The following is a 26285-nucleotide window of genomic DNA, read 5'->3' as shown; positions in this document are numbered from 1 at the left end:
TTAATATTGAAGTAACTACTAAGATTGATTAAAAATATAATATAATATACTTATTGGAATGTAAACTACTATCACAAATAATGTAGCTAAGTGCATTTATTTCCTAACCTAACATGTTTTATTTTTTTTCCTTTGTTTTGAAGATTACAGTTAAGGATCTACCCACTGCCTACTGTTACTCATTTACTGACCCTCATGTAATTACTTTTGATGGAAGGTAATTACTGGCTTGCTGTTGTTAATTTCAAGTGTGTTGGGAGTATTTTTGGGTGGGTTTTGGAGAGTGTGTTCTGTTTCTTTAATTATCTCTATATTTATTCTAAATCTGTGCTGGTGATACAAGTAAGCTGTAGTTTCCTGCAATTGCACTGAGTGGTTGACAATTTTTTTTTGACAATAAGGATTAATGTGCTTCAGTTGGTAAAATCTTGCCAGTCATGATGAGGTTTGTAATATTTCCATTTCTAAAGGCAAGTCTTGAGGTTGTGGCAAGTGAATGAAGCAAGTGGATAAGAGGAGTGGTAACTGTAGAGTCTGTTGACTGCAAAAAATGGAAATGTTCATACATTAAATATGAACCGTGATAAAATGATTGAGTAAAGAAAACTTCTAATGCAAAGATGTTTCCCTATTTCTGTGTGTCAGTATCAGAATCCTTGTAAGGATCAAATTACTAGAAGCTGTCTGCTGTCTGTGTAGCATTTTGCTGCATTTATTAGTGGCATTGAAAGCAACTTATTGACTGCTGTCACGTGCACATCACTGGCCAAAAAGGATTTTGAAATTAAAAAAGCTTTTGTAGCCACAGCTGATTTTGGTGTGCTTCTTTCCTACGAGGTATTTCTGATTCACAAAGGATGCCTGAACTAACATGGGCTCCACACCTGGGAGTTTTATGTTCTTTGTTCAGCAGAAGCACATTTCAAGCAGCAGGGTGAGAAAGGCGAGGATATGCTGCCTCCAAAAAAGGATGTTCAACCCACACATGATAACAGAAGGGAAAATAAAAGTTGTTTTTCAAAAAAAGAACTTTGACTACTACTACTAGTAAAGTCAATGGGCTTATCCTAATCTTGCAGTTTCTCCTTCAGTAGAAGTTTTAGGGATGTCTTAACTGGGCATTGTAACAATGGATGCATTGTGATCAAGCTTTCTCATGAAGCAGTGTTTTACTGCAATGTGATCTGTCTGTAAGCATGATGCTGCAGAGAAGGAACTTTCTTTTTGAAGGATAAATTATGTTGCTACTTTATTTTACACACTGAGGAAACAAATTACCTACTGAATTATGGACAATCCAATGCAGTCCCAGTAGTGCAGCCATCTGCAGTTTGTCTGCTGCTCCATTATGCACAAAGCAGATTGACAGGCTACAATCAACTGTCAAATGCCATTTATAGCCAAGAGGCTATTAAACTTACAGCAAAAGTTTGGAGGTTTTCTTTCTCTTTTTTTTTTCTATTTTTACTGCTGAATCATTAATTTGGCTATTTTTACTTTGCTTCAGGGGACAGATGGCTAACCCTAAGGAAAAAAAGCAAGTTGCTATTTATGGTTTTCATCTTAAATGATCATTGGGAATAAGCACTCCCCATTTCCATCTTAATAAAGCAGACCTTCTTAAAATGATGTGACTTTCTAAATCATTTTGTCATGGGTACTTGTGCAGTTTTCAGCAGCTGCCCCCACATGCACACTGCTATGCATCTTATTGCTCTTGCTGCATAGGTGTACCATTGTAGACACACAAAGCTTGAGAAATGCCCTCCATATACACTGTTAGAATCAAAAAATAGCAGTAGCTTCATGCTTCTGTTTCCATTCACAGCCATTGTCTACGTATATTCCACTCATGATCCTTCTTTTCTGCTGTAAAAATAAGATTTTTTTTTTTAATTTAGAGCTGCTCAGAGGAAGATATGATGGCATTTGCTCAGGATAAAGATGTGTTTTGCTCTGTGAGCTGTAGTGTTTTTTCTGATTTGGGAAAAGGAGTTTCAGTATCAATGTTCACCAAATGATAGAAATCTGCTTGAAAATAGAGTTGTTGACATGTGGTGATACTGTTATTTCACAACCAAAGCGATATCATGTGCTATTCTTTTGATTCCAGAGTCTATGACAATTTTAAAACAGGAACATTTGTTCTCTATAAGAGTACATCTCGAGATTTTGAAGTTCATGTTCGCCAGTGGGACTGTGGAAGTCTTCACTACCCAGCGTCCTGCAACTGTGGCTTTGTTGCTAAGGAAGGAAGTGATATAATTGCATTTGATATGTGCAGTGGTCAGCTCCATGAATCACAGCCACACTTATCTGTAATAAACAGAGACACAACAGGAAGCAATGTCAGAATCACTGAATCCTACCTAGGAAGAAAAGTTACAGTAAGTGGTAAATAATTGCTTACAGAATAGGTGAAATGAAAAAGCAAGTTTCTCATGAGGCTATCTTCAATCTCATTTTAGGTTTTGTTTTCTTCTGGAGCTTTTGTTCGTGCTGATGTGAGTGAATGGGGGATGAGCCTAACGCTTAGGGCACCCAGTTCAGATTACAGACATACAGTGGGACTCTGTGGCACCTTTGATGGAAATGCAGAGAATGACTATCACACTGCAAGTGGCATAGAAATCCCAAACCATGCTAATATTCCTTTTTCTTTTATTAAGGAATGGAGGTAAAAAAATGCTTCTGTGGATGAATCAAATGCCACCATTTTTGGTTCTCCCTTTCCTTCACACTCTTAAAAACTTGTCAAAATAAAATAAAAATGTGTTTGATATTAGATATGTTTTTGATATTAGAATGTCATGATTACATTCCATAATTAATTTAAGAGAAAATTTTAACTGAATTGCGAAATAAGTATTTAAGCACTATGATGTAAGATTAGTTTGATTAGGTTTGGAACAAAGCACCAAGGTGTACAGTAAATAACCACTCATTTCAATTCTTTTGTAAGTTACTCTTGAGGTTTTGTGTTTTAACTGGTGTTTAAATATAACTGTGTGATGCAGACATGCTGTAGAAGTATGAAACAACAAAGAACAAAAAAAAGTTCATACTTTAGTAACACAAAGAAAATAGTTAAGATTATACAGTTTCACCTTTTCCTTTCCTCACTAGGATTTTACCAGGGGAGAGCTTGTTTGACAAGACACCTGCTTTGCTAACACCTTCTAGAAAAATGTTCTTCTGTGACTGTACACTTGAAGATGCTGGATTACACCAACCAGCAAACAATCTGGAGACAGTTACTCAGTCAGAACCTCTGGCTTGTAAAGAAAGTGAAAATGGTAGATTTCTTTCTTTGATACCAGGACTGGATGTCACTGCTGAGTATCTTGGTCCTGCTGATCTTGTCAGGGGCTTAAAGAAACGTTCATCTGCACATGAAATGGAATCATCTATGCTTCTGCAGAGGCAGAATAATCAAACCAAACTTCACAAAGCATCACTATTAAACTCACATCCTGCTACCACCTCAGAGGGAAATACTGGTACAGAAAGAGAGGGAAGTTCAAGCTTAGACATTAGGAGAAATTCTCACTATTACAGCAGTCATTTTCACAAAACTCAATCTGCTACAAGTAGAGGGAAACGCCAGAATTATTATGAATACCATCCAGTATTTGTCTTCCAAAGTCTCAGCCAAACAGATTTAGAGGGATATAGTTATTTTTTCCCAGAGGACCATGCCACTGACCCAGACGAAAAGCTCCTTCCTTCTTGGCCCACCCCTTCAGGCCTTACTGAATCTAGTGCTCTGTTCCTGTGCCAGCAGGCAATAGCTAATTCCAGCATAGCAAGGTCCTGTGGTGCCCTCCTTGGCCGCCGGACAGGGGATGCCGTCGATATGTGCCTTCAAGATCTGCTGCTGAAAGATGACCTCAGCTGGGCAGAAGCTTCCTTAGCTCTGCTGGAGAATGAATGTGAGAAGAGAATTTTAGAAGAAATAAATTACAGCCCAGAGGAACTTGAAGAGTCAGTAGAGAGCCTGCTTACTGCTCTGAAGTGTCCCAGTCTCTGCAGTGGTAATGGAGAATGTACAGAATGGGGCTGTGCATGTTTTCAGGGCTACAGCTCATATGACTGCAGCATACTGTCTGGTAAGTGGGGGGAAATCACATTTACTTCAATAATGTTCTCAGTGTTTGTGCAAAGTCTATTTTTTGTTTTGCACCCTTTCTCCCCTGCTTTTGTACATGGGCAAGAGTTCTCAATTGTTTAGTTACAGTTTACTACAGCTGTAATTATTTTGCATTCAACCTCTTGTTTCCAAGGCCAAAACATAAGCTTAGTTTCTAATAGGTCAGATTAAAACAGTCACTTTGCCATGCATTGCATAGCCCCAAGAGACTGTCAATGTTTCCACATGCTGTCTCCTTCAGGGAAAATATGCCACATTCATCACTCCCTTAGTTTTTTATAGTTTATGTGATCCTGCTTATTAAATCTCAGTGGGATGTTTTTGTCTTCAGTGATGTTACATCTCTGTAAGCTGTTAGATGGGATGGGAGCAGAAGAAAAAAGAGCTGTAACAAATAGTGCTTGGCAGGGTTTGTTTCATTTTCAGTAGGTAAGATATTCACTAAAAATTCAGTTGAACAATTACACTGGAAAAATATGAACAGTACTACTGAAGTCAGAACTCCATAAAACCTGTAAATATTTTGATTTGCAATCATGTTTTTGTTTTAATGACTTACTTAAGAACAAATAGAGAAAGAGAGAATAGAATAGTAAGAAATATTTGACTTCAAGAGGAATAAGATGGTTTTGGCTCATAAAAACTGCTTTTGAGTGTTCTGATCTGTCATTTTTATATCCTGAAATAATTTCCTTTTTTTTTTTAGTTTTTAATAAAAAATAATCCCTATATAAATTATTGCATAAATGTGTCCTTTCCAGTTCCTATTTCTAAGGCCTTAGTTTCATTTCAGTTTTATTCTGGAAGTCTGATGTAAAGAACCATAGTTGAGAAATCAAAACAGGTATTCACATGCATTTGTTACCAGTTGAAATTTCTCTGCTTCCTAATACTGAGATTCCAAGAGGAGACAGAAGCCTAGCTTTAAATATAAAGTTTCAGTGTAACAATATAAAGTCTTTCTGTTTATGCTTCCTTTCAGCTGGTCCCAGATTTTCTTGTTTTCATAATTTTCATGGTTGGATAGAAAAATAAACATACTGCAGAATGTAAATGCATATGAATGAGTTCTCATACTAGCATTTATTGTCTAATCTCTGCTTCCAAGACCAGGCTCCAGAAATTACAGAGCTGGAGAATGCTGGGCTGTGCAATATCCGACAGTATGACTGCACATCTGTGAGAGTGTTTGGACATGGCTTCAGGGACTCATTGAACCTGAAATGTGAAATCATCAAATTGCAAGTAGGTCTCCCTGAATAGTGACAATTACATTTTAAACTTCCTAGAGAACAAGGGACAAAATGTCAAACGTATTATTCATTGACGTGGGCACAGCCCAATGGTTTAGTGGAAGCTGAAAGCAAAGGCACTCAGCACTTTGCAGCAAACACTCAAGACTTTGCAAGATTGCCATTTCCTCCATGATAAGAGAAATACAAAACATAATGGGAGTGTTCAGCAGCTGGGAGGGAGATAACAGCACACAGCAGCTATCCATCAGAAGAGGGCAAGGGCAGCCCTATTAGTAACAACCAGCACATCGTTGTATTTTTAAGTGCTTATGGAGAGGAATTGAAGTACCACTTCTTTGAAAAAGGACAGCAAGGTTAAAGCCATTACTAGATTTCTGTCTCAAATCTAATGCTTGAAATAGCCTTTTATAAACATAATAAATCTATTAAGAAAAGATAAAGGCATTTTTGATACATTGTCCATTTCCCAGAGGTAGAATACCATGGGTATTTAATGATACATCTCAGGTTTGAACAGGAGATTAAAAAATGTTTCACTGTAAACTTAAGGGGAATTTGTGTGGAGAGACTGTTGTTGCTCATTCTTAAAAAAAATTCAAGGTAAATATATAAGGAATTTACAAGTTGTAGCCTGGAATAAATGGTCAGCATACAAGTTTTTATGTCATGTTAGATATGAGAACAAAAAACCTAAAAGTAACACTGTAATTTATTGGTGTGATGATGGAAGGGGTGAGAGCTGGCAAAAGGGGAGCCATTCAATGGGTTCCTGAGACAATAGTTTTCCTTAGCTATTTCCAGCAGATGCTGAATTTATTTTGACAGATTAGGCAAGGCTGGTTGTAGATTTTTCTTAAACTCAACGTATATCCACTCAAGTTGGCTTGAAATGATTGTCGAGGGTAGGTTTATGCTCCCCTTATATTAAAAGACTTTTGGACCAAGCTTCCAGTAAGACAGTTATTGGGAGTTCACTTATCACAGTTTGAAATGTCTCAGTTTTAACTCATGGCAAGATATTGTGAAATCTGTCTTGGTGATGCTGTATTTGGCTCCCAACACAAAAACTTCCTAATTAGTCACTTTTAATGATGATCTTCTCACTGACAAGAGCCATTTTACTGCTGTTAACTGCAATTGAGGAGAAAGCTGTGAATTTTTTCCTTGAGAATACAAAAGAAAGGAAGTTTGGGGTACTGTTTTTTATTTTTTCTGGCTGGAGAAATAGTTAATTTAAGAAAATGTCAGTGAAGTTGCAACAGTATAGAACTGCACGTATTTTGAGATTGAATTTAAATGATCAAAATTTTGTAGAAGAGGCATGTTGACAGAATTTAGAATTTCTTTTTGATTTCAGTATTTTCACTTTTGAAATGTTAAATCAAATCTATTGTTCATGGGCTGTCTTGCCCGGTTTAGGGTAGATATATGATACAGGTCTGGGTAGGAAATGGCCAGGAACCTATGATTACAGAGATAGAGAATTTAAAGGTAAAGGCTAAGAGTATGTTTAATCTCTGCAAAACAAAAATACAGTTTTATTTCCTTCTGTTTTACATTGAACCCTAGTTTCCATGAAACTTATGAGCTAGAATGCTTACAGATCTGAAGGCTTTTTAATTGGTTTTTTGAAAGGTTAAACTGTTCCTGAAAAAATTATCTGAACTTGTCTCCAGCTAGTAACAAAAGACTTCTGAAGAAGTAGACAGTATCACATTTCAAAGGTTACAGTACTAAATGTACTCAAAATTACATGTTTAGAAATATTTAGCTTTTATATTTACCTTTGCTGTTAATTTATTAAATGAGTATAGGGCAAAAGAAAAAAAATCAGCAGCCGGAACAGAAGCAACACATACGTCTTTTTAGCAAAAGTGTTCCTTTTTCTGCTAAAAAAAAAAAAAAGGCAAGGCCTTTGTCACAGATGATTCTTCATGTGAAGATTCAGATTGATTAAATGTTTTGATTGGTTCCAGTAACTAAAAATATGCAAGTCAGTAAAAACTACTCAAGCTCAAAATCCTTTTTACTTGCTGTTTTCTTCATTCTTAGTCGGCCTGGATTCCATATGCATAACCCTACTTCCACATCAATGCTTCAGTCAAATAGTATTATCATCCTTATTCTGTTATCTTGAGCTCTCAAGAAGGATCCTTAGATGCTCTGTCCTCGCAGCAGTTTAGAAGGAAAGTCTGTGAGTGTCAATAAAAGTCAATGGTGTCTTGTTCCATTGAACAACCTCTTGGCTCGTACAAGGGCTAAATGGCCAACTGCCAGTATTGCCCCAGCGCCCAGAATGATTCCTGAGCCCTGCCAAAACCCTCATCTGCTCCTTTGACTAAAGCCTGTCCTGGCATGGGAGCAGAGGCACTTGCATGTCAGATCATTGTGTTTGAGGATCACCCACTGCTTCACCCTCCTGTTCCCTTCCAGCTGGGAGGGCTGTTTCTCCTTGGCAATGCAGTGCCAGAGGGCCGTGCATCAGGACAGACTTCTCTGCCTGCTCCTCCACAGTAGCAGGATTAGGTAAAAATCTGCGTGTGCAAATACTGTAATGTAATATTTGCCACTGCATTCTAATCCAGGCACATTAGACTGGTTCAAACACTGTGCAATACATGGAGAGTTTTTCTCTGGTAAAAATGTTTTTGTGATGTATTTCAGTGAAAAAACAAATTTTCTGTCTTAACATTCAGTATAGTGATAGACAATGGATTCCTGGAGAACCTCTAACTATGCCAGCTGCCTTCCAAAATGCCAGGACTGTTGAATGCCAGTTACCAAGTGATGGTCAGCAGTCTGATGTCATGGATGTGGTTGATGACAGACCTATTGCCAGATGGCAAATAAAGGTACTCTCAAAAATTTCAAATATTTACTTACAAATATTCCTATTAAGATGAAAATACATCACGTAGATATTATCCTTTATTTAATGGTACTAAAGGGAGAAGTCAGCTTGCTTAACTTGCGGTCTCAGTCTTGTCACCTAAACTTAAGTGTCAAGTATTGTTTGACAGTGTTGTCCTGCAAGGGTACTGGTAGATACAGCTAGGGCCTGCAGAGACACACATTTTTCAAGAGCAGAAGTTAAAGGCCAAGTAGTTATCCTAGAGTATTTCAAATGACCTTCGATTCATCTTTGGTAGAACTGAGTTGAGCTCAGCCACATGTACAAATCCCTGTGAGCAGATATTGGAGCTCTCAAACAAATGGAGTCAATAAGGTCAATAGAGCCTACACACAATTCAATTTACCTTACATACTGACATGTGCCTAGACTCCTTGGCAGATTTGATTAGATTTCTGATGATTTTTGTGAGGGTTTAGACACCTGCACGTGGGTGGTCTATTAATGAATGGAAGCTCATGCTTGCAGACCAGGTGGGTCTATCAATACCTGTATCAGTTAATCAATTTTTATGGCTCACCTTGCAGGTTTCTAATGATGGATTTGTTTATAGCAACTCTAAAACAATGATATTGTATGATGGAGCCTGTCAGATATGTGAACCACAAGAATCTGGGTTATGTATGTTAAAGGTATGTGTTTCACTACTCTCTATTATGAAAGTATGCAATTTTTTAGGCTGAAAAATGTCTAGAAAAATTAGCAGAACATACCTGTTCTTGTTTCCAGCAGGGATTATCAGTGCATAGAAAGAGAAGCTGGGGTGAGGCAATTTTAAACATAAAAAATCAAACCAAAAGTTCTTCATGTAATTACCAAGTAAAACCTAACTTGCTATCAGTTGTTTAGATTTAAAACCAAGCTTAGTTGTTTAATAGAAGTGCAGAATGATTAGATTTTATTTGATACTTACAAATTCATAGCCAGTTTGATAACCGAAACCATTAATGAATCGCATTTTCATTTCTCTGAAAGGAGAAAACATGCAACATAGATGGACTCTGTTATGGTGAAGGAGACACAAATCCAACCAGCCCTTGCTTACTGTGCAGACCTGACTTATCAAAGTTAACTTGGTCAGTTGTTGAAAGTAAGTTCTAAATAGTTATTTTTTAATACCAAATAGTCAAAAATCTGTGAAGTTTTTAAATTTATGTAATAGTGATGTTTTAAGTTTAACTAGGTAAGTGTTTTGACATTTCTATTAGTTTCTAAAAATTATGTTGTTGTATCCAGACCATATCTGTAATATTTTAATTTACTTTCCCTAACTCTTCTGCTGTAGCAATTACAAAGAACTAATGAAGATTAACAACTTTCAGTCTAATTATTACTTTGGAGTCTTGATATTTAACACAGCTACACCCATATATATTTGTCTTCAACATACAGGTGTAACAGGTATTTTTCAACAAATTATTCTGATGGCAAACAAGTGGAGATCCCAAATTAAATTAAATGACATGTCCTATTTATTAGACACTTAATATCTGGGCACCATTTACGTTGATGGCATAGATACATTGCCTAAATCTAAGTGCATCTAAGGCTGCTGTACTCCAGTCCAGTTAGAAACCATACTATGAAGGGAAAACTTAAGTCTAAATTTTTCATTTTCCTTCTCTGTAGTACAAAGTTCCAACATAGAAGTTGTAGCTCTTTTGGTGCAGATATCAGTCTTTGGATATCCTCATCAACTTGGTCCCTTCACCGAATGGAATGTTTCTTGGAGCTTTCATATTAGCCTTCCAGCCTGTCCTGCCAACCCCAGCCTATAACAGCACAAATGCAACCATCATATCAGTGTCTTCATGGGTGAAAGACTCATGAACTCAAGACTCTGCCTTGATTAGGAAAGGTCCTGTCTGAATGGGACTTCTGGTGCCTGTCCTGGTGAATCTCGTCCCAGTTCAAACTTGTAGTGAAAGTCAAGGTAGATATAACTGTTCTAAAAGGATGTGATATGAATAGAAGGAATGAAATGAAACTCATCCAGCAGAGAGGGAGTCAGTGGATTTCCATGTTATAGCCATGGTATGGACTGGAATTCAATACAGCCACAGTCAGAAATGAGACAAGAACGAGAACCAGAGGCAACACTCCAAATCTAAGGAGCACAACCTCTTTCTGCAAGGAGGGTGATGTTAGAAATGAGGGAGTTTAGCAGCTGAGACTGGTTACGCCTTCTTCTTCCTTCATGGTTTTTGCCACAGATTCTTGCTGGCAGCAGTCACTGGCTAACATTGTAAATATCAAGTGTTTTTCCTATGCCACTCAAATGACATTAGAATTTGTAGAGAAATAAGTATGTGGGATTTCTTTCATAGAAAGATATGTTCCTTTTAATTTTTATAAGTATATTGCAACTTTTCCTTAGAGGAGGAAAATATCTCCTTTGTTACAGGTAACCAGCCTCCAGTGCTTGAAACTTTTCAGGGTATGCTACAGACATTTTATGGAGAAGATTTTTTATATCAGTTTTTGGCTTCAGATCCAGAGGGCTCTGCTATTCATTTCACATTGGATTCTGGTCCAGAAGGTGCCAGTCTTTCCCCATCAGGTCTCCTTTCATGGAAAGCTGTGTCAATGAATGTCCACAAATTAACATTTTCTTTGACGGATGACTGCAATGCAACGACCAAGGTAGAAATAGAGGTAATGGATATTATAGTAAAATGATACTTACTAATAAGACACCTAAGTTATCTATTTTCAGAACTCATTACTAGTTCATTAAAAAAAAGAAAACTGTCTTATTGGGCATGTCTTGTAGGTCAGTGTAAAATCATGTGATTGCCTAAATAATGGCTCATGTGTGACAAACATTAATTTCCCACCTGGAAGTGGAAGATATCTTTGTGTGTGTGTGGCTGGATTTGAAGGTGATCTCTGTCAAGTGAATACTGATGACTGTAAACTTAACCAGTGTGGTATTGGCAGATGTGTGGATGGAATAAACAGCTATTACTGTGAATGTCCACATGAACTTCAAGGTAAATTGCTGCTTTATTTCCATGCATTTATCATGTTTAGTGATAAATAGGAGTTTTTAATTTTATGTGTAAAATATTCTTTTTTAAATTTTTCGCTGTAAATAACTTACTGTTGTAACTTATGTAGTGTTATGAAGAAACTTTATGGTCTTGTGATACAGATATATGATATACATCAAGATTTTTCTTGCATGAATATAATAGTTGTTTATTTTAGTTCATTGGGAAAGCTAATTTGCATTGTTTCCCTCTGCAAAGGTAAATTCATCAACTCAGGGAAACACAGGAGATTCCTCCTGCAGATAAGCATGTAGTCCCCACAGCCCATCTTCTCCATATTCTACAATAAGCAAAATGCTTGATATGAGAGAAAAAATGTGAATAGCAAACCTTATCAGCTGTTCTTATTAGATGTGCTGAAATGAATGGTTGCACTTTTTTTTTCTCAGCACTTGCATACATTGTACTTTTATATGCACCATCAAAGTCTAGTGACACAATATTATAAAGAAAATTTAAATCTGTATTTCAATACAGGTAAAAATTGTCAAGAGGATGTAGATGAATGTGCATCCAGTCCTTGCTTCCCTGGAGTATTTTGTTTCAATACTTTTGGTTCTTACTATTGTGGTCCATGCCCAAATAATCTTCAAGGAGATGGGAAGTCATGTCATGGTAAAACTATTTGATTTTCAGAAGAATGGTATTGTCTTACTGTCATTCAGTTAAAATATCTTTGATTGTGTTTCATATTTCTAGCAATAACTTAGAACTCTTTTCAGTAGTTAGCAAAGCAGGGCTCTGTCTCTGCTGATGGCAATGTTGGACTGTACTGGGTCAACACAGCTGTAAAACTCTCTCTAGCATAGAAAAAAACAGATGCAAAACACATCCTCATTCTTTTACATCAGAGTAGAACAATAGAGTGGAAAAATTTGGCATTTTTGTCATTATTTTCATAATCTGAGAAATTATTAATAAAACAGTTATTGAAAAAATACATTTTTATTAGCTTGATTAGCATAGAACTGTTTACCCAAGCCAAGGCAGTTGCCAAAAATTTATTTACATGCAATTTCTGAATAACTTGTATTTTTAAAATACTCTGCTAAAAAACTTTTAATGAATGTTTTTAAAATTTTATCTACTTTCTGAATTTTGAGTTGTTTTTATGTAATGAACTTTTAACTCTGTTTGTAATTTATTTAAATTTTAAAAAATGGAGCTACTTCTGTACACTGCTAATGTGCCTTCACATCTTTTCAGAAAGCTTTGATGACACTGATGTTGTATGGAAGGATTCCACGGGAGAAGTTGGAGAGAATAAAGGTGATTTTTTTCCTGAAGAAAATGGAATTTCTGATTCGCATGCTGATAAGAATATAGCTGGCAGATAAAGGTTCTAGTCAGTTTTATGCTATTCACTTTATTTTTCAGATTGACACAATTTATTAATTACTGGGGTTGTATTCTGATCTGAAAAATGAGACTGAAATGTCAATATCAACAAATCCCTTGGGTCAGTCAAGTGATTTTATTAACCGTGTGATGTATGACACTCTTACAGTTGCCTTTTGTTTTAGTGACCAACCACTGACATAAAATAGGTAACATGGGGATAGGGACATCTGTTATATGAGATAAACAAAAGTTTATGGCATTATGTTGAATGCCATTTTCCTACTTCAACTCAGAGGAGAGGTGAAGGATATGGCAAGTGAAGGTCTTTATTCTGCAACTCTGTAAGTGCTGTTGCTGGCATTTCCAGGTCTGTGCCTGCAGGGGGTTTCTCTGTAGGAAGGTCTCATGTGTCTTTTCCCTATGTCTCTGAATCATTTTTGGGGGAAAGGAAAATTCTCACTGCATTGCTAGGGCTGGACAATTCTTCATCAGCTGCAAAATGGTTTGCTTTTCAGCAGTGGGAAACCACACTTTAGGATGATTCAGTAAAGTTTAATCTTTTTAAAACCATTTTCCAGTTATAAATAAGTTAGAGTTTCATTCCTCCACTGCCCCATAATGCTAAAACCCCATATGCAGTATTCTACCAGTCTGGGATTACAGTGCTGTACTTCTTTGCACAAACCACACACTTTCCCTGGGCAGAATATGAAGAATTTATCATTTATTTTGTGCTCTCTTGAATGAGGAGACTGAGTCAGTGTCTGATGTTTATTAGACAGTTGAAACATCCCACTACTGAAAATGCTGAGAATTTTAAACTTTCTGTACTGAAAGGCACAGAAATTCTCAGCATCCAGGGTTCCAACAAAGTTGATTAAAAAGTTTGAAGAATAGAACATGGTAATACTTGTGCTATGAGTTAATGGCTTATTCCTCTATAATATTGTCCATGGTGCATCAGTATGTATAAACATCTACATACATGTGGTTTTATCTCTGCTTGTAGTGCTTAGACACACTGATGAACCATATGCAATATCTTTTCTTTGAATTCTTTCAGTTACCTAGTTGAAAGCAATATATGGAGCTGATAATCTGCTGACAGTAAATCTGTTTATCGACATAATATGGGAAAATCTCTGCTCCTATAAATCATGCCTCATCCCTATCTTCCAGCCAAGAAAAGGCCTTGGTAAGGGCAGGAGAAGTTGTAATCAGAATATCTTGATCTTCTCTAATTCTCCCAGTTAAGTTCTACTGCATACTTAAATTCTGACATAGCACAGGGAGAGATTTCCTGAAGCACAGATTGAATGGGGCTGTATGTTTATCTGTTCAGAAAACATTCCCTACCTCAAAGGGAAAAAAAGTCTGATGGTATTCACATACTTCTCCCCCCTTTCTTACTAACATACTGTAGGTTTTCAGCCATCATCCTTTGAGAAGGTTTTAAGCATGTCAGGTTATATTCCCAGTTCTGCAGATGTCCCAAAGAGATTTATTTCTACAGAAATGGTCAGTAGCAGCACACTACCAGCCTCCACAGTAAAAACAATCACTGCCTGGAAGACACCTGATTCTCAGAGAAGTGCTTCTGTACAACCTGTGGTTACTGGGAACATTGCTCATGCTCTAAGCACCATCAGTGGTCACCTTGCTGACGTGGAAAACAGTTCTTCAGTACCTGCTGCAAAGGCTGCATCTTCAAGGAGCCGTGCTGTATCACCTGAGAAGAAAACAGGGGCACAGCCTGAGACCTTCAGCTATTTTGAGAGCAGCAGGAAGACTTCCCCTAGCAACAGAGCAAATATAAGCAAAGGACATTCTTCGTCAAACAAAGCATTCAGAGGTGGAAATCCTCAAAGAGTTCTGCACCTTTTAGCTAAGCATCAAGCAAGTAATTTGCCTTTTACCCTTGTGGAAGTCACTGTCCCACCAAAAATGCTTCCTGAAGAATTGAGTGAAGCAGTGATTCCTAAAGCAGTGACCTGTACTGATTTACCCTGTTTTCCTGGCGTGCCCTGTGAGCCAAGGCAGGATGGAAGTGTCAAGTGTGGTCGTTGTCCTTATGGGTATTATGGAGATGGCTTCACTTGCAGAGGTAGTGCAAATTATTGTATTTAAATGCTTTGAAGAAAAGAATCTTGAGATGTCTTTATAATTTGCAAGTATATCGTTACTGTATTATCAGTGGAAAATGTGGTATATTGAATTTTCTCATTTTCATTATTAATATTGGCATAGCCTAAAGGCTTTTAGTTGTATGGATGCACTTAAAAATACCTGATGTGTCTTAGACTCTGTATTTATGGGCAGAGACATCACGGATTCTCTGTGATCTGTTCACTACATTAGGCAAGACACAATGTGCTGAAATGCCACTTTCATTTTCCTTATTCCTTGCTTTGTTTTCTTCTTTGACTTTCAGCAAGATGTAGACAACCCTGTGGCAAAAATATGGAGTGTGTGGCACCCAATATTTGTAAATGCAAGCCTGGTTATGCTGGTCATAACTGTCAGGCTGGTGAGTATGGCATGTTAATTTTGCCTGTGGTAACTCATAGGCACAAATAATTGATTTACAGAGTGTTGCTGATTTTTTTTTTTTTTACAGCCCTATGCAGGCCTGATTGCAAAAACCATGGGAAGTGCATTAAGCCAAACATCTGTGAGTGTTTACCTGGATACAGTGGCTCCACCTGTGAGGAAGGTAATTGTAGCAGTCTTTGCTCTTAAATCCGTAACTACCCAAAGGATGCTGTGAACAGCTCCCATGACTGTTTGTTCTGACAGCATGAAGGTGTGTTCATTTTACTGTCACTTTAACAGAGCTCTTGAGTTACATTTTGGTGTATGTCCTGATTTTCTTGATGCACACTGTAAATGTTGCTTATGATTGGATATTCCTAAATTTAGCTTTCACATTAAGTAGAGCAGTTCACCAGTGAATGTAGTTGCCTCTAAGCTAAACACTCCTGAAGAGTGGGAAGCACTGTCTGGAAATTGTGTCAGCTTTCTTTTATTCAAGGTAACCACTGATGTTGGGACTCTGTACTGCTGAAGTGAAGTTGTTCATGTTACTTACTTCTGTCAAAAGGCATTGCATATATCTCCTTATTTTATTTCCAGTTTTTTGCTCACTGGCAGTTACTAACATTTCATTTTTTATAAAGCATAACCAGTCCATGCATGTTTCTAGAGGCAGTTCCTTGAACTTAATTCTGTATTTGCAGCACATTGTAAACCACCATGTCAAAATGGAGGCACCTGCTTGGCCAGAAATCTCTGCACCTGCCCATATGGTTTTGTGGGACCAAGATGTGATACAAGTAAGCAAAAGAGAATAAGAGACAAATATACAGTATTTTTCCTGTTCTCCAGGAGCAAGAAAGAAAATTATGGTTTAATTTTTTTATGCCTTCTGTCTAATGCTAGCAAATGACATAATACCTGTGCCTCTTTGAAGGTGCCTATACCTGGGCTTTTTAAACATCAGGCAATATTTGCACATAACTGTGAGAACATAATGCACTATAAAAGCTGTAAATAGTTTATATTTTATTATTCACAAACATGGAAAAAATGAGTACATTGTGTATGTGATATTACCTTCAGAAAAACATGCAGCTGTTTCATATGTCCTGACAGCTTTTTAACTACTATTAGCTCAGATTGATTAGATATACTGGGGCATATACAGAAGCTGGTGTGTCAGAAAGACTGGGATACAGGAAAATTGAACTCAGAAGCACATTATGGTGTCTTTTTTCCTTTTACCTGGCCTGAAAATTGAAAAATTTGCCATGATCATAGCTGAAAGATTGGAATTACTTTGTCTCACATAAATTGTCTTTGACATATCAAATCATGCATGCTGCAATTTGGCAACTCCAAATTTTGGATAGATTTTATATGGGTAATTTGTATCCTTCAGAGAATCGAAATTTAGATATGCTGTTTATATATTGTTCACCTGAATGTACCATTGCTTTATTGACCCTGAACTGAGAAAATCCTTTGTCTCCTCCTCAAATCCCAGGACTTTTGGTTTTCAGTTTTTCCTGTTCTAATTTCAATTCTGACAAAAAAATGCTGCTCTTTGTGAAGGAGTACTAAAGAGAATGAGATGTTTTCCTGAAGAAGTGATTCATGGTTTTCCCGAGACATGATATTTTAATGTCTTTGCTTGTCAGTCTCATGTTCCTGTGTGCATGCAGCTGCTCTTGCATCACGTAACTCAGTCCATTTGTCTCAGGATTGCATTTCTCATTTGGTTTGGAATTTTTTATTTAAGTGTCTATGTTTTTAACACTAAATATAACCAGATCATGGATATTTGCATGGAAAGACATTTTGTTTACCTTTGTCATCTATGTTTGCTGTTATGGGTTTGAGCCTAGATTATTCTGTTCAGCAATTCTCCAAATAGGAATTCTCTGTTACTTCAAGTGTTAATTTTTGGGTAAAAGCTGAAAAAAAATTGAGAATAATTTGTGATGTATCTCTTTCTTGTCCTCCTATTCCCTGTCTCCTCCCCTGCCTTATGCTTTTTCCACCTTCTTGAATGGCAGTGGTTTGCAACAGGCACTGTGAAAATGGTGGTGAATGTCTCACTCCAGACACTTGCCAGTGTAAACCTGGCTGGTACGGACCTACCTGCAGCACAGGTAACACCCCTGCAGCTTCCATGGGAGAGTGTCCAAGGGACCTCCCATTGTTTGAAATACAGAACTGCATGGCTTGGGTGGCTGCAGTGGGCAGCTGCTCTCTGTGCAGGGCCTCCACACTGCCCTGAGTCTCTGCATGTTAGTTCTGCTGCCAGCAGCACCTCTAGGAAGTCTTATGCTGATCCTTTAATTTGGGGTAAAGACTCTATGGGAATCATGTTACCTGCAGTTATCTTAGGTGTTTTATTCCAATTCTTGAAACAGAAACACATATTTTATAGACTATATTTGGATGTCATGCTTCCCACTCTTCCTGACCCTATTTCTGCAGCAATGTGTAATCCTGTGTGTCTCAATGGTGGTTCCTGTACTAAGCCAGATGTTTGCCTGTGTCCTCATGGATTCTTTGGTGCCCACTGTCAGAATGGTAATATTTTCTTTTTTTCTTCTCCCCACTCCTTAGTTGACATGATGAGGAAGTCTGTGAGAAAACATTAAGACACAAAATTAACAATCAAGTTATGTACATGAGAAGTGGTGTAAAACAGAGATTACATTATTTTTTAGATTGTATGGTGGATTCAACAACTGTCCAAGGAGAATGAAGACTCAAAACTATTCTTGTATTGCACTCAACATTTAAGCAGCTTTTATCCCATTCCATTGTATGTTATGTGTAGTCTGGTTACTTTTGTACACATACAGTTGCCAGCCTTGACTTCTTTTTATCTAATTTTGTCTTTACTATTGATATTTACACCAAACCACATTAATATGATTTTAGCAAGGCAGACCTGATAGTACTGAAGGTCCATATAAGCTGTCAGAATCTTACTGTTGCACTTTTGTTTTCCAAAAGTATATCACTAAGCCAAAATGCAAACTACAGCCTTTTCCTCCTGTTTGTACCTTTTAGCTGTCTGCAGCCCTCCTTGTAAGAACGGTGGTCATTGCATGAGAAATAATGTCTGTACTTGTCCTGATGGATACACAGGCAGAAGATGTGAAAAAAGTAAGCCAGTCTTAAAATCTTCCTGTGATCCAAAAATAAACAATAAATTACTGTGTAGTCAGTTAAATGTGTTAAACAGCAGATGGTTTTGATTTTAAGGTGTCTGTGAGCCAAGGTGTATGAATGGAGGAAGATGTGTAGGCCCAAACATTTGCTCTTGTCCTTCAGGATGGAGAGGACAAAGGTGTAACACCCGTAAGTACCTTGCACTTACCAGGAGAACCATACGTTAAAAGTAATACGAGACTCAGGGCAACTCTGCCCATGCAAGTAATACAAAGTTAATGCCAAAGAAAAAATATTTACACATTGAAAAAACAATAGTCTATAGCTTGGCAGCAAAATTTAGGATGGAGAACTAATACCATGCAGTTCTTAGGCTAAATCATGGGACCGAAATATCTGTGAAATTCTTGTATAGCAAATATTATTTGTTCCTTTCTGGATTCTTGTCTAAATAAAAACATTTGCATTTCTTCAAAGAGAAGAGTCAAAAAAGTGAAAGAAATCCAAATTGTGCTGTAGGACATAAAACCAGATATAATAGAAAAAGAAGTTCAGTGAAAAATTGGAAAACTGGAAACAGTTGGATGTGATGTGAATAAATGATGCAGTGGGCACAAGCTGTTTAGGACAGGTAGAAATTGGACTGTGGTGGTCGCACATCTGTGGGTCACATTGTATCTTAAGAAAGATATTGATGGTGCATAAATAAATTGTGTCAGCATGGATAAAAGCACAGTCTGCATGAAAATCAGCATGAGGATGGTTAAAGTGTTAGTATCTGTCAGAGTACCCACCCAAGGCTTAAGAACTGATATGGGCAATAAACTGTCTAATGGCATGGAGGAAAAGTAGATTTCCCTGTATTACTTTCTGTGATTATTGGAAAGGGGTTGTTTTTTGAAAAAAAAAATATTACCAGTATTTACAGGGGTGAGATATTCTTGGACACTGTGGAGGAGAGATTTGATTATCAAATAGTCACCTATTAATGAATGGAAATATTTCTGGGGTAGATCATGGCTTAATAAGCAGGGACAAATGTGCAGACAAATGGGTCATAGAAAATAACTTTGGATCAAATATTCTTGAGTTGATTCATTGGGTGTTCAGTTAAATGACAGACAAAAGATCTCTCACCAAGGTGTGTGCTTTAGAAAGGTAAATTTGGAAAAAAATAAAGCTCTTTAATGGTCCTCTCCTAATTCAGTATTTCAGGCTTTTGTGAATATCTGTGACACAGCAGAACCTCTGAATGTGGGTTTTGGTTGTAGGGCTTTTTGTTTCTAGTTGTCTCCCTTCTTTAATATCTTATTGGCCTTAGACACATATTTGAGTGAAGATGATGTGACTCTTGTGTGCGAAAAGCATGCCACCTCTTGTGAGAGCATCCTGAAATCTGATTAATAACTCAATATAATCACTTGGGATATAACCATACTTTTTGATGATGTTTGTGCAGCAATCTGTCTTCAGGAGTGTAAGAATGGTGGGGAGTGTATTGGACCGAGCACCTGTCATTGTCCTCCACAATGGGAAGGATTCCAGTGTCAAACACGTAAGAAAGATGGAACCTGAAACCTCTTGCTTCTGCACAGCTCAGAGTGCTTCAGCCATGCACAGTGCAGAGAAATCCTCCTATACCTTGGATGTAGTTTATCCACATCTGTGTCAGAGGCAAGATAAAGAGCAGAGGTGGCTCTGCCTGTTCTGAAGCCCTCCAGGATCTGATGGCACTCTGGGAGCGTGGCAGTGTGTGTTGGTTTGCTGCAGTGCTGTATGCTGCTGTACAAGCCCTGAGAGGCCATTGTGATAGATTGAAATAGCAAGATGTGCCAAAAACCACCTTACTCATGTTCTTTTCTCAGTCTCATTCATGCCCTCAGCATGTTCTCACATTAAATTTGCATCAAAGCAAAAGGGGGAATGGGATAGACACAAGAACACTGTTTGCTCCACATGACCTTTCAGTGTCCTTATGCTGCGGGGTGTTACCTTGTGAAAATACCTTCCAAGGTCTTGGTTCCTATAGCAAACAGAATAAGTATCTAGAGATAGCATCCACTTTTCCTTCACCAGAATAAGTATCTAGAGATAGCATCCACTTTTCCTTCACCAAGATGTGTCCATGAATAAAGCCTGATATGTACCTCTCTTGTTTTAGCTGTGTGCAACCAGAAGTGTCTGTTTGGAGGCAAATGCGTGTTACCCAACGTGTGCTCTTGTCGTCCAGGTTATACTGGAGTCCTCTGTGGGAAGAAAATTCAGGTACATGTAGAGCCAAGACACCATCACAATACAGTAATTTGGGAGTTAATTAACTAGTGCACCTGTTTCCAGTGAAGCAGCATGATATACACCAAAGGTGTATTTTGTCTGATTCCTTCCTTTCACTCTGCAGCAAGGGAAAATTAATGGAATTTCTAAGAGCTTTTCCAGTAATTTTTAGGTTCTAATACTTACAGAATTGTTCTCAGCACCAAACTTCCTTTGTTTCAAATTAAGCTGATTGTCTCTTGTCATGCAGTAGGAATTGATAACTATCCTCTTCACAGCAACCACTGTTTTCTTTTCCAGCATCTGGCCTTATTTTAGGGAAGAGTGTCCTACTGATTACTTTTTAGCTTGCATCAAGTCAAGCTCTGATCTTTTCCCATCTACATTGCCAGTCAGTTCATCAAGTGTTACTTGGGAATAACTTTAGTTTTTTATATCAGAGGGAATGATGACAATTTCTCTACTTTTTCTGCAATTTTCTGTTGGATTCTCTTGCTTGAGTGCCAGTGCTCACTCACTGAAGTAATTTGATCAAACATTTTGCTACAACTAACTGTTTTGTGATGTCTGAAGTAAAACCATTCTGCTCCTCTTGCATAATCTGTGGTGTTTCTTGTCTTTTAATTTCAGTGTATTTAGACACATTTGTGCTGCCAGCAGAATTGAGAGATGGAGATTTGTTGCAGAAATTGAAACAAAGAATTGCTTATACATATTTTAAAAACATGCAACTACTCATCCTATATCAATGAGACTGTAATACGGATTTCCGAAATGTGACCCAAAGAGAGAAATAATTTTGATTTAAAGGTTTTCTTAAATATGTCCTGCATTGAGTTAGTCTATTTTTAGTCTTAAAAATACATATACTGTCAGTCAGACAGTGCTGTATCATACATTGATCAAAATGGCACATTTTCTTAATGAAACAAAAACTATAAGCCCAGGTTTCACTTAATGTTTTCATTCTGCAAACCAGGCAAGCAGAGATTCATTAAAATTGTTTAATAAACTTAATCATAATAATGTGTTGCCTCATTAAAGTCTGGTTTTAATATTTGTTTTCTCTTTCCAAGGTACAAAGACATCATGGTTGAAGAAGTGTGGCAATTCAATTGCAATGCTGCATGGATGAATGAGACTTGAAAAAAGCAAAAGGGTTGAAGGCAATTTCAGAGTCATTTAAATTAGAGGAATATTCAGAAGCCTTATTTTAAAAGATTATTGTAATCACAAATGTTGGTGAGCTTCAAAACAACCATCTTATAGTCATTAAAACATATGTATATTCCTGTAATTTTTTGCTACCTCATGTACAAACCCCACAGCTTCTGATGTCTTCATTGAATTCCCAGATCACATGACTGAGCCCAAAATCCTGCAGTTTATTCAACTGGACTATGGAATTTCTCTTGAGGGAACAAGACTGTAGCAGCTGTTGGGTGACTAGCAAGGAAGGCAGCACTTCTGCAGTTGTGGATGGTACCTCCTGTTTACACACACTGTTTATATAGATATTATTTGGCTGCAGACAGAAGAAAAAGCAGAACTGGTTTTTCCTATTTTCTATTTCCATTGGTCTTGTTGTAAGAACAAGCCAGTATCAAGGAAGGAGGGGAAACCAGAACTGAGACTGGGCTACTAACAGTGAAGGCAAGGCCTCCTGCCCTGTTAACAGCCAGCCAGATGCAGAATGACTCTGATTTATCTATGACAAGCCTTTGCAGACAGAAGCCAGATCCCAACTTTTCTGTTTTGACTTCATTGCTTCCAGTCACAAACTGGAAGAGCCAGCTACTGAATTATTCCTGTGTCTGTAAGATTTTTATGCCCCTGTCTGAGATGGCAGTTAGTAATATGAGGAAATTTTGTTCCCAAGACTCTTAGAGAATTTAACAATGCTTTCAGCAATGCTGATTCTTAAAATAGGAACTAATAAGAGGAGAAGTTTGTTGTACATCATGCCATCCATACTCATCATGTCAGAAAGTATTTGTAAAGACTTCACAGAGGATTTTTTTCTATTACAAATTGCTCCAATGAATTGTTTGCACCTACCAGCTGCCAGATAGTTTTTGAAAAAATAAAATTCCTACAGAGGACTGTTATCTTCTCCTAAAGCTGAGAAAGACATTTCAGCTCCTGCCATAACAAACATAGACACAAACATCCCTTTAGCTGAGACAAAGTTTACTGCTTTGGTTTTTAAAGCCAAAAATAAACATCATGACTTCCAGTTCTCCTGAGCAATATTCAGTTTATATGCACTAATTTTGAACAGGAAGAAAATAGAGGTAATTTTGCCATTTACTGCCATTCTGGGATGCTGATTACCAAATGATAGCTGTTAGCAGCTCTGTGCCTAGGTTTCTCCTTACCTTTTGATAGTTTCTTAAGTCATCTTACAAAGTCAGCTGGCATTTTGAGAGCTTAGCATCATTCCAGAATGATACCTCATGGATTTCCAAGTGCCTGACTGGTGTATTTAAAAAAGGTTCAATTTCCCACTTGCATTTTACATTTCGGTGTTTCCATAGTTTCTTTCAATCAAGCATCAACGTGCCTGATAGCCTGATGATCTAGGAACCATTACATTATTTCAAACCTACTCCTCTTGGACACTTCCTTTCCCACATCTCAAAAAGATGTTGATGAACAAAATCTGAGTAGCTCCTCAAGGTACTGAAGAAGTTTTTAGAGTACAAACACACTAATATCACATAATCTCTTATTGTAATCACTGCTGTTCCATGTGTTACAGAGGTACCATGCAAAAAAGAAAGATAACATCTGTCTGGAGCACTGCTAATAGTACTTTGGTTAATGAGTTTGTGCAATCCTTCACTCACAAAACTTAATCAATACATATATGTGCATTTCTAAGATTTTAGGCTCAATAAAGGGGTTTTTATTATAATTGTGTTTGCTGTTTATTTTCAATGGTTTTAAAGGCAGAAATTATTTCTTTTACATTTTCCAAATGCAAGCTGTGCGAACAAAAGCACATCCGGAGTTTTGCTATAGTAGCTAAAAATGCTCAGTGCTAAGCTGTGCTATTTTTGCTATTTTCCAGCAAGCACATGATGCAGAAAAATTATTAGTACATGCAAAATGCCAGATAGCTACTTCAAAACTGCCCAGTAATTATGTGATTAGTTGAAACTGTTTTGTTACTACATTGTCCATCATAAACATGAAACAGAATTCACTGTAATTAGAAAGCACATGGCAACAATACAGTAAAATTGCCCAGTGTAACAAGATGTGGATTTATATAGAGGGCTTGTGGACAGAGGTTAACAGAACTGCTGAAATTGTAACCTGCAATTAGGTCCAAAAGAGTTAGGGGATGTGGGAGTGGGGAGAAGGTTTGGAGTTGAAGCAGTTCCACTCTGGAGGAATGAAGGGCAACTTGTATCAAACTGAAGATTTTGCAGTTTAAAGTCTCAAAATCTAACATTGGGGTACATATACAAACCCAAATGTAGAGGTTAGAAAGTTTTGCTAATAACTAAAGTTGTTTATGCAATTTCTGTCATTTAAAGGTGTCATATGCTGATAACAGGTCATTTTACCAACTTCTGCCCACAGCTCAGTTTAGCTAGCAGATGGTATTTTACAGCTAAACCAAGTAAATCCATTCTTGCCAGAAGCACTTAGAGCAGAAGAGAAAACATTAATAAAAATGTACATGTAAGTAAACTAAAAAGAAGAAACACCTCACTTTCCACGCACACTCTAGAAAGACTGAGTATCAAAAGTGAGACCACTGCAATACCCCTAAAATTTTTACAGTTGTTTTAGTGAAAACCAGAGTCTCTGCAAAAGGTGTTACAGTTAGCTCTAATGAATAAGGGATCTAGCATGTGCTGTGTTGCTTTTCTCGACCTTTGAGCTTCATGCATACTTACCTCCTCACAGGAAGACATAGCTATCTCCAAAAATTACCTGCTATAACTAGTATGTTCAATCCTCTAGCAAGCAGAAAACAAACAAAAGACAAGAATTACTAGCAGTTCTTTTAGTCTTTTTAGTATGTTTAACTGTGGAAATAATAATCTGGGGACACAGACTGTCGTTAATAATTCATTCTAAGATTGTTGGAATCTAACTAACTAGAAAAATCACTTTTAAATTCACTTAAAGTTTAATTGAATGATAAGAAGAAATATTTCTTAAACAAAAAAATAAAAAACAAACCCAAAACCATGAAGAAGACTGTAGCCAGTAGATGGTGCTATGTTCAAGTAATATTTCTGAAATATGCTACTGCATTCTATGTGGCATCAAATTACTGCTTACTTCAATCATTTCTAAACAGGAAACTAAATTAGCATTTGTTTTGGCCTGTTCAGAAACACCAATTACAGATCTTTCAACGACTGCTTCTTGTCTCTTGCTCCTGACAATGCCAATATTTCTTCCAGCTTCTAGTCACTATTACTGTCACTTTTGTCTTTATTAGTAGAAGTTGGTCTTTTTGGGAATAATACTGGGATATTATGCTTCTTTGTATTTATATTGTACTGATTATTTCTTCTGGATTTTGGGTCTGGTGCAAGTAATTTTTTCCCATTCATTCCTCTGCAAACAGAGGAATGTTTGTTATGCCACCTAAGGTATTCAACCTAACTCCTGAATTTCTAAATTATGGCATGATGCAGTGGACTGTGACACAGAATTACATCATCATCATCATCATTATAAAATTTCAGAATCATTAATGAAATCATCTTTTTCCACACATGAGAATCAAATTTTCACCAGTAGGTCTGAAATAGCCAGTGTATCCCAGCAAAAGCAGCACAAAAAAAGTGCATTCCTCTTATGTTGTGCCCTGTCCCTGCAGGAAATCCTTCATAACGTCTCTGCAGCAGGTTTCCTCTGAGCCTCCAAAGTAAGCCCAGGAGAAAGCTCAGCTATGCAATCAGAACAGGAAACAGGAGTCTCAGGAACTAAACCATTGCCTTTCAACTGCCCTCTGCACGCTTGGGCACCCTCTTGTAGAGAAGATTGGTGACTGATAAGACCCCATTACCTTTCCCTCTTTGCTCAGTGACTTGTAATCCCAGGAGAAACAGGTCCACCTAAGTCACTGCCCATGAGATCTACATGTTCTGGTAGTTGAACACTGTTAAAATGTTGTTCCAACAAAAAGTAATGCATAGCTGAAATTCTCACACACACACAAAAAAAAATTCCAGTTACATCTAGAAGACAATGAATATCAATCTCTCACAAAAAGTAAAAGCTGATCTGAGCATCATTTGGAAAGTTCACTGATTCAGTTTGCATGTTTTGACAAAGCCTTCCTCAACAGCGCCATACAAAAAACAGCAAAATGAGACAAGGAACAATGAACATAGGAGACTCAGTCCGTTCTGCAGCCCATTCAAAAGACTGCAAAACCTAAATGAAGCCAAACAGGAACATCTCCAGAAGATGACATCAACATCCCCCACACATGTGACTTGTGACAGGCACAAATCCTGTGCTTTTCCTCACTGCTAGTCTGCAGCCTCCCATTATACTGCTCCCAGAACAACACAGTCTTGAATAGCATAGAATTATCAATGTATCCAGAAGAAAAAAATCATTTCCCTGTCTCACTG

At 37.4% G+C, this 26285-nt stretch overlaps 1 protein-coding gene across 2 annotated transcripts in view; it reads left to right on the top strand.

The window, feature by feature from the left end:
• Positions 1–23594, top strand: part of VWDE (von Willebrand factor D and EGF domains) — a 38082-nt gene extending 14488 nt beyond the window's left edge. For both annotated transcript variants that reach the window (XM_074536680.1, XM_026799404.2), the window contains exons 9-31: positions 144–217; positions 2114–2387; positions 2469–2677; positions 3127–4109; positions 5259–5395; positions 8103–8258; positions 8845–8949; positions 9293–9407; positions 10722–10972; positions 11091–11310; positions 11848–11985; positions 12577–12639; positions 14135–14815; positions 15143–15238; positions 15329–15424; positions 15948–16043; positions 17286–17381; positions 17713–17808; positions 18298–18393; positions 18493–18588; positions 19859–19954; positions 20561–20664; positions 21750–23594. In XM_074536680.1, the coding sequence (XP_074392781.1) occupies positions 144–217; positions 2114–2387; positions 2469–2677; positions 3127–4109; positions 5259–5395; positions 8103–8258; positions 8845–8949; positions 9293–9407; positions 10722–10972; positions 11091–11310; positions 11848–11985; positions 12577–12639; positions 14135–14815; positions 15143–15238; positions 15329–15424; positions 15948–16043; positions 17286–17381; positions 17713–17808; positions 18298–18393; positions 18493–18588; positions 19859–19954; positions 20561–20664; positions 21750–21770 (4299 nt within the window). In that variant the 3' untranslated portion in view covers positions 21771–23594. The remainder of the gene's footprint in view (positions 1–143; positions 218–2113; positions 2388–2468; positions 2678–3126; positions 4110–5258; positions 5396–8102; positions 8259–8844; positions 8950–9292; positions 9408–10721; positions 10973–11090; positions 11311–11847; positions 11986–12576; positions 12640–14134; positions 14816–15142; positions 15239–15328; positions 15425–15947; positions 16044–17285; positions 17382–17712; positions 17809–18297; positions 18394–18492; positions 18589–19858; positions 19955–20560; positions 20665–21749) is intronic.
• Positions 23595–26285: the final 2691 nt, after the last annotated feature.

This window comes from Zonotrichia albicollis, chromosome 1, assembly GCF_047830755.1.
Source record: "Zonotrichia albicollis isolate bZonAlb1 chromosome 1, bZonAlb1.hap1, whole genome shotgun sequence".
NCBI classification, from domain to species: Eukaryota; Metazoa; Chordata; class Aves; order Passeriformes; family Passerellidae; genus Zonotrichia; species Zonotrichia albicollis.
This window is presented reverse-complemented; position numbering and strand designations above follow the sequence as displayed.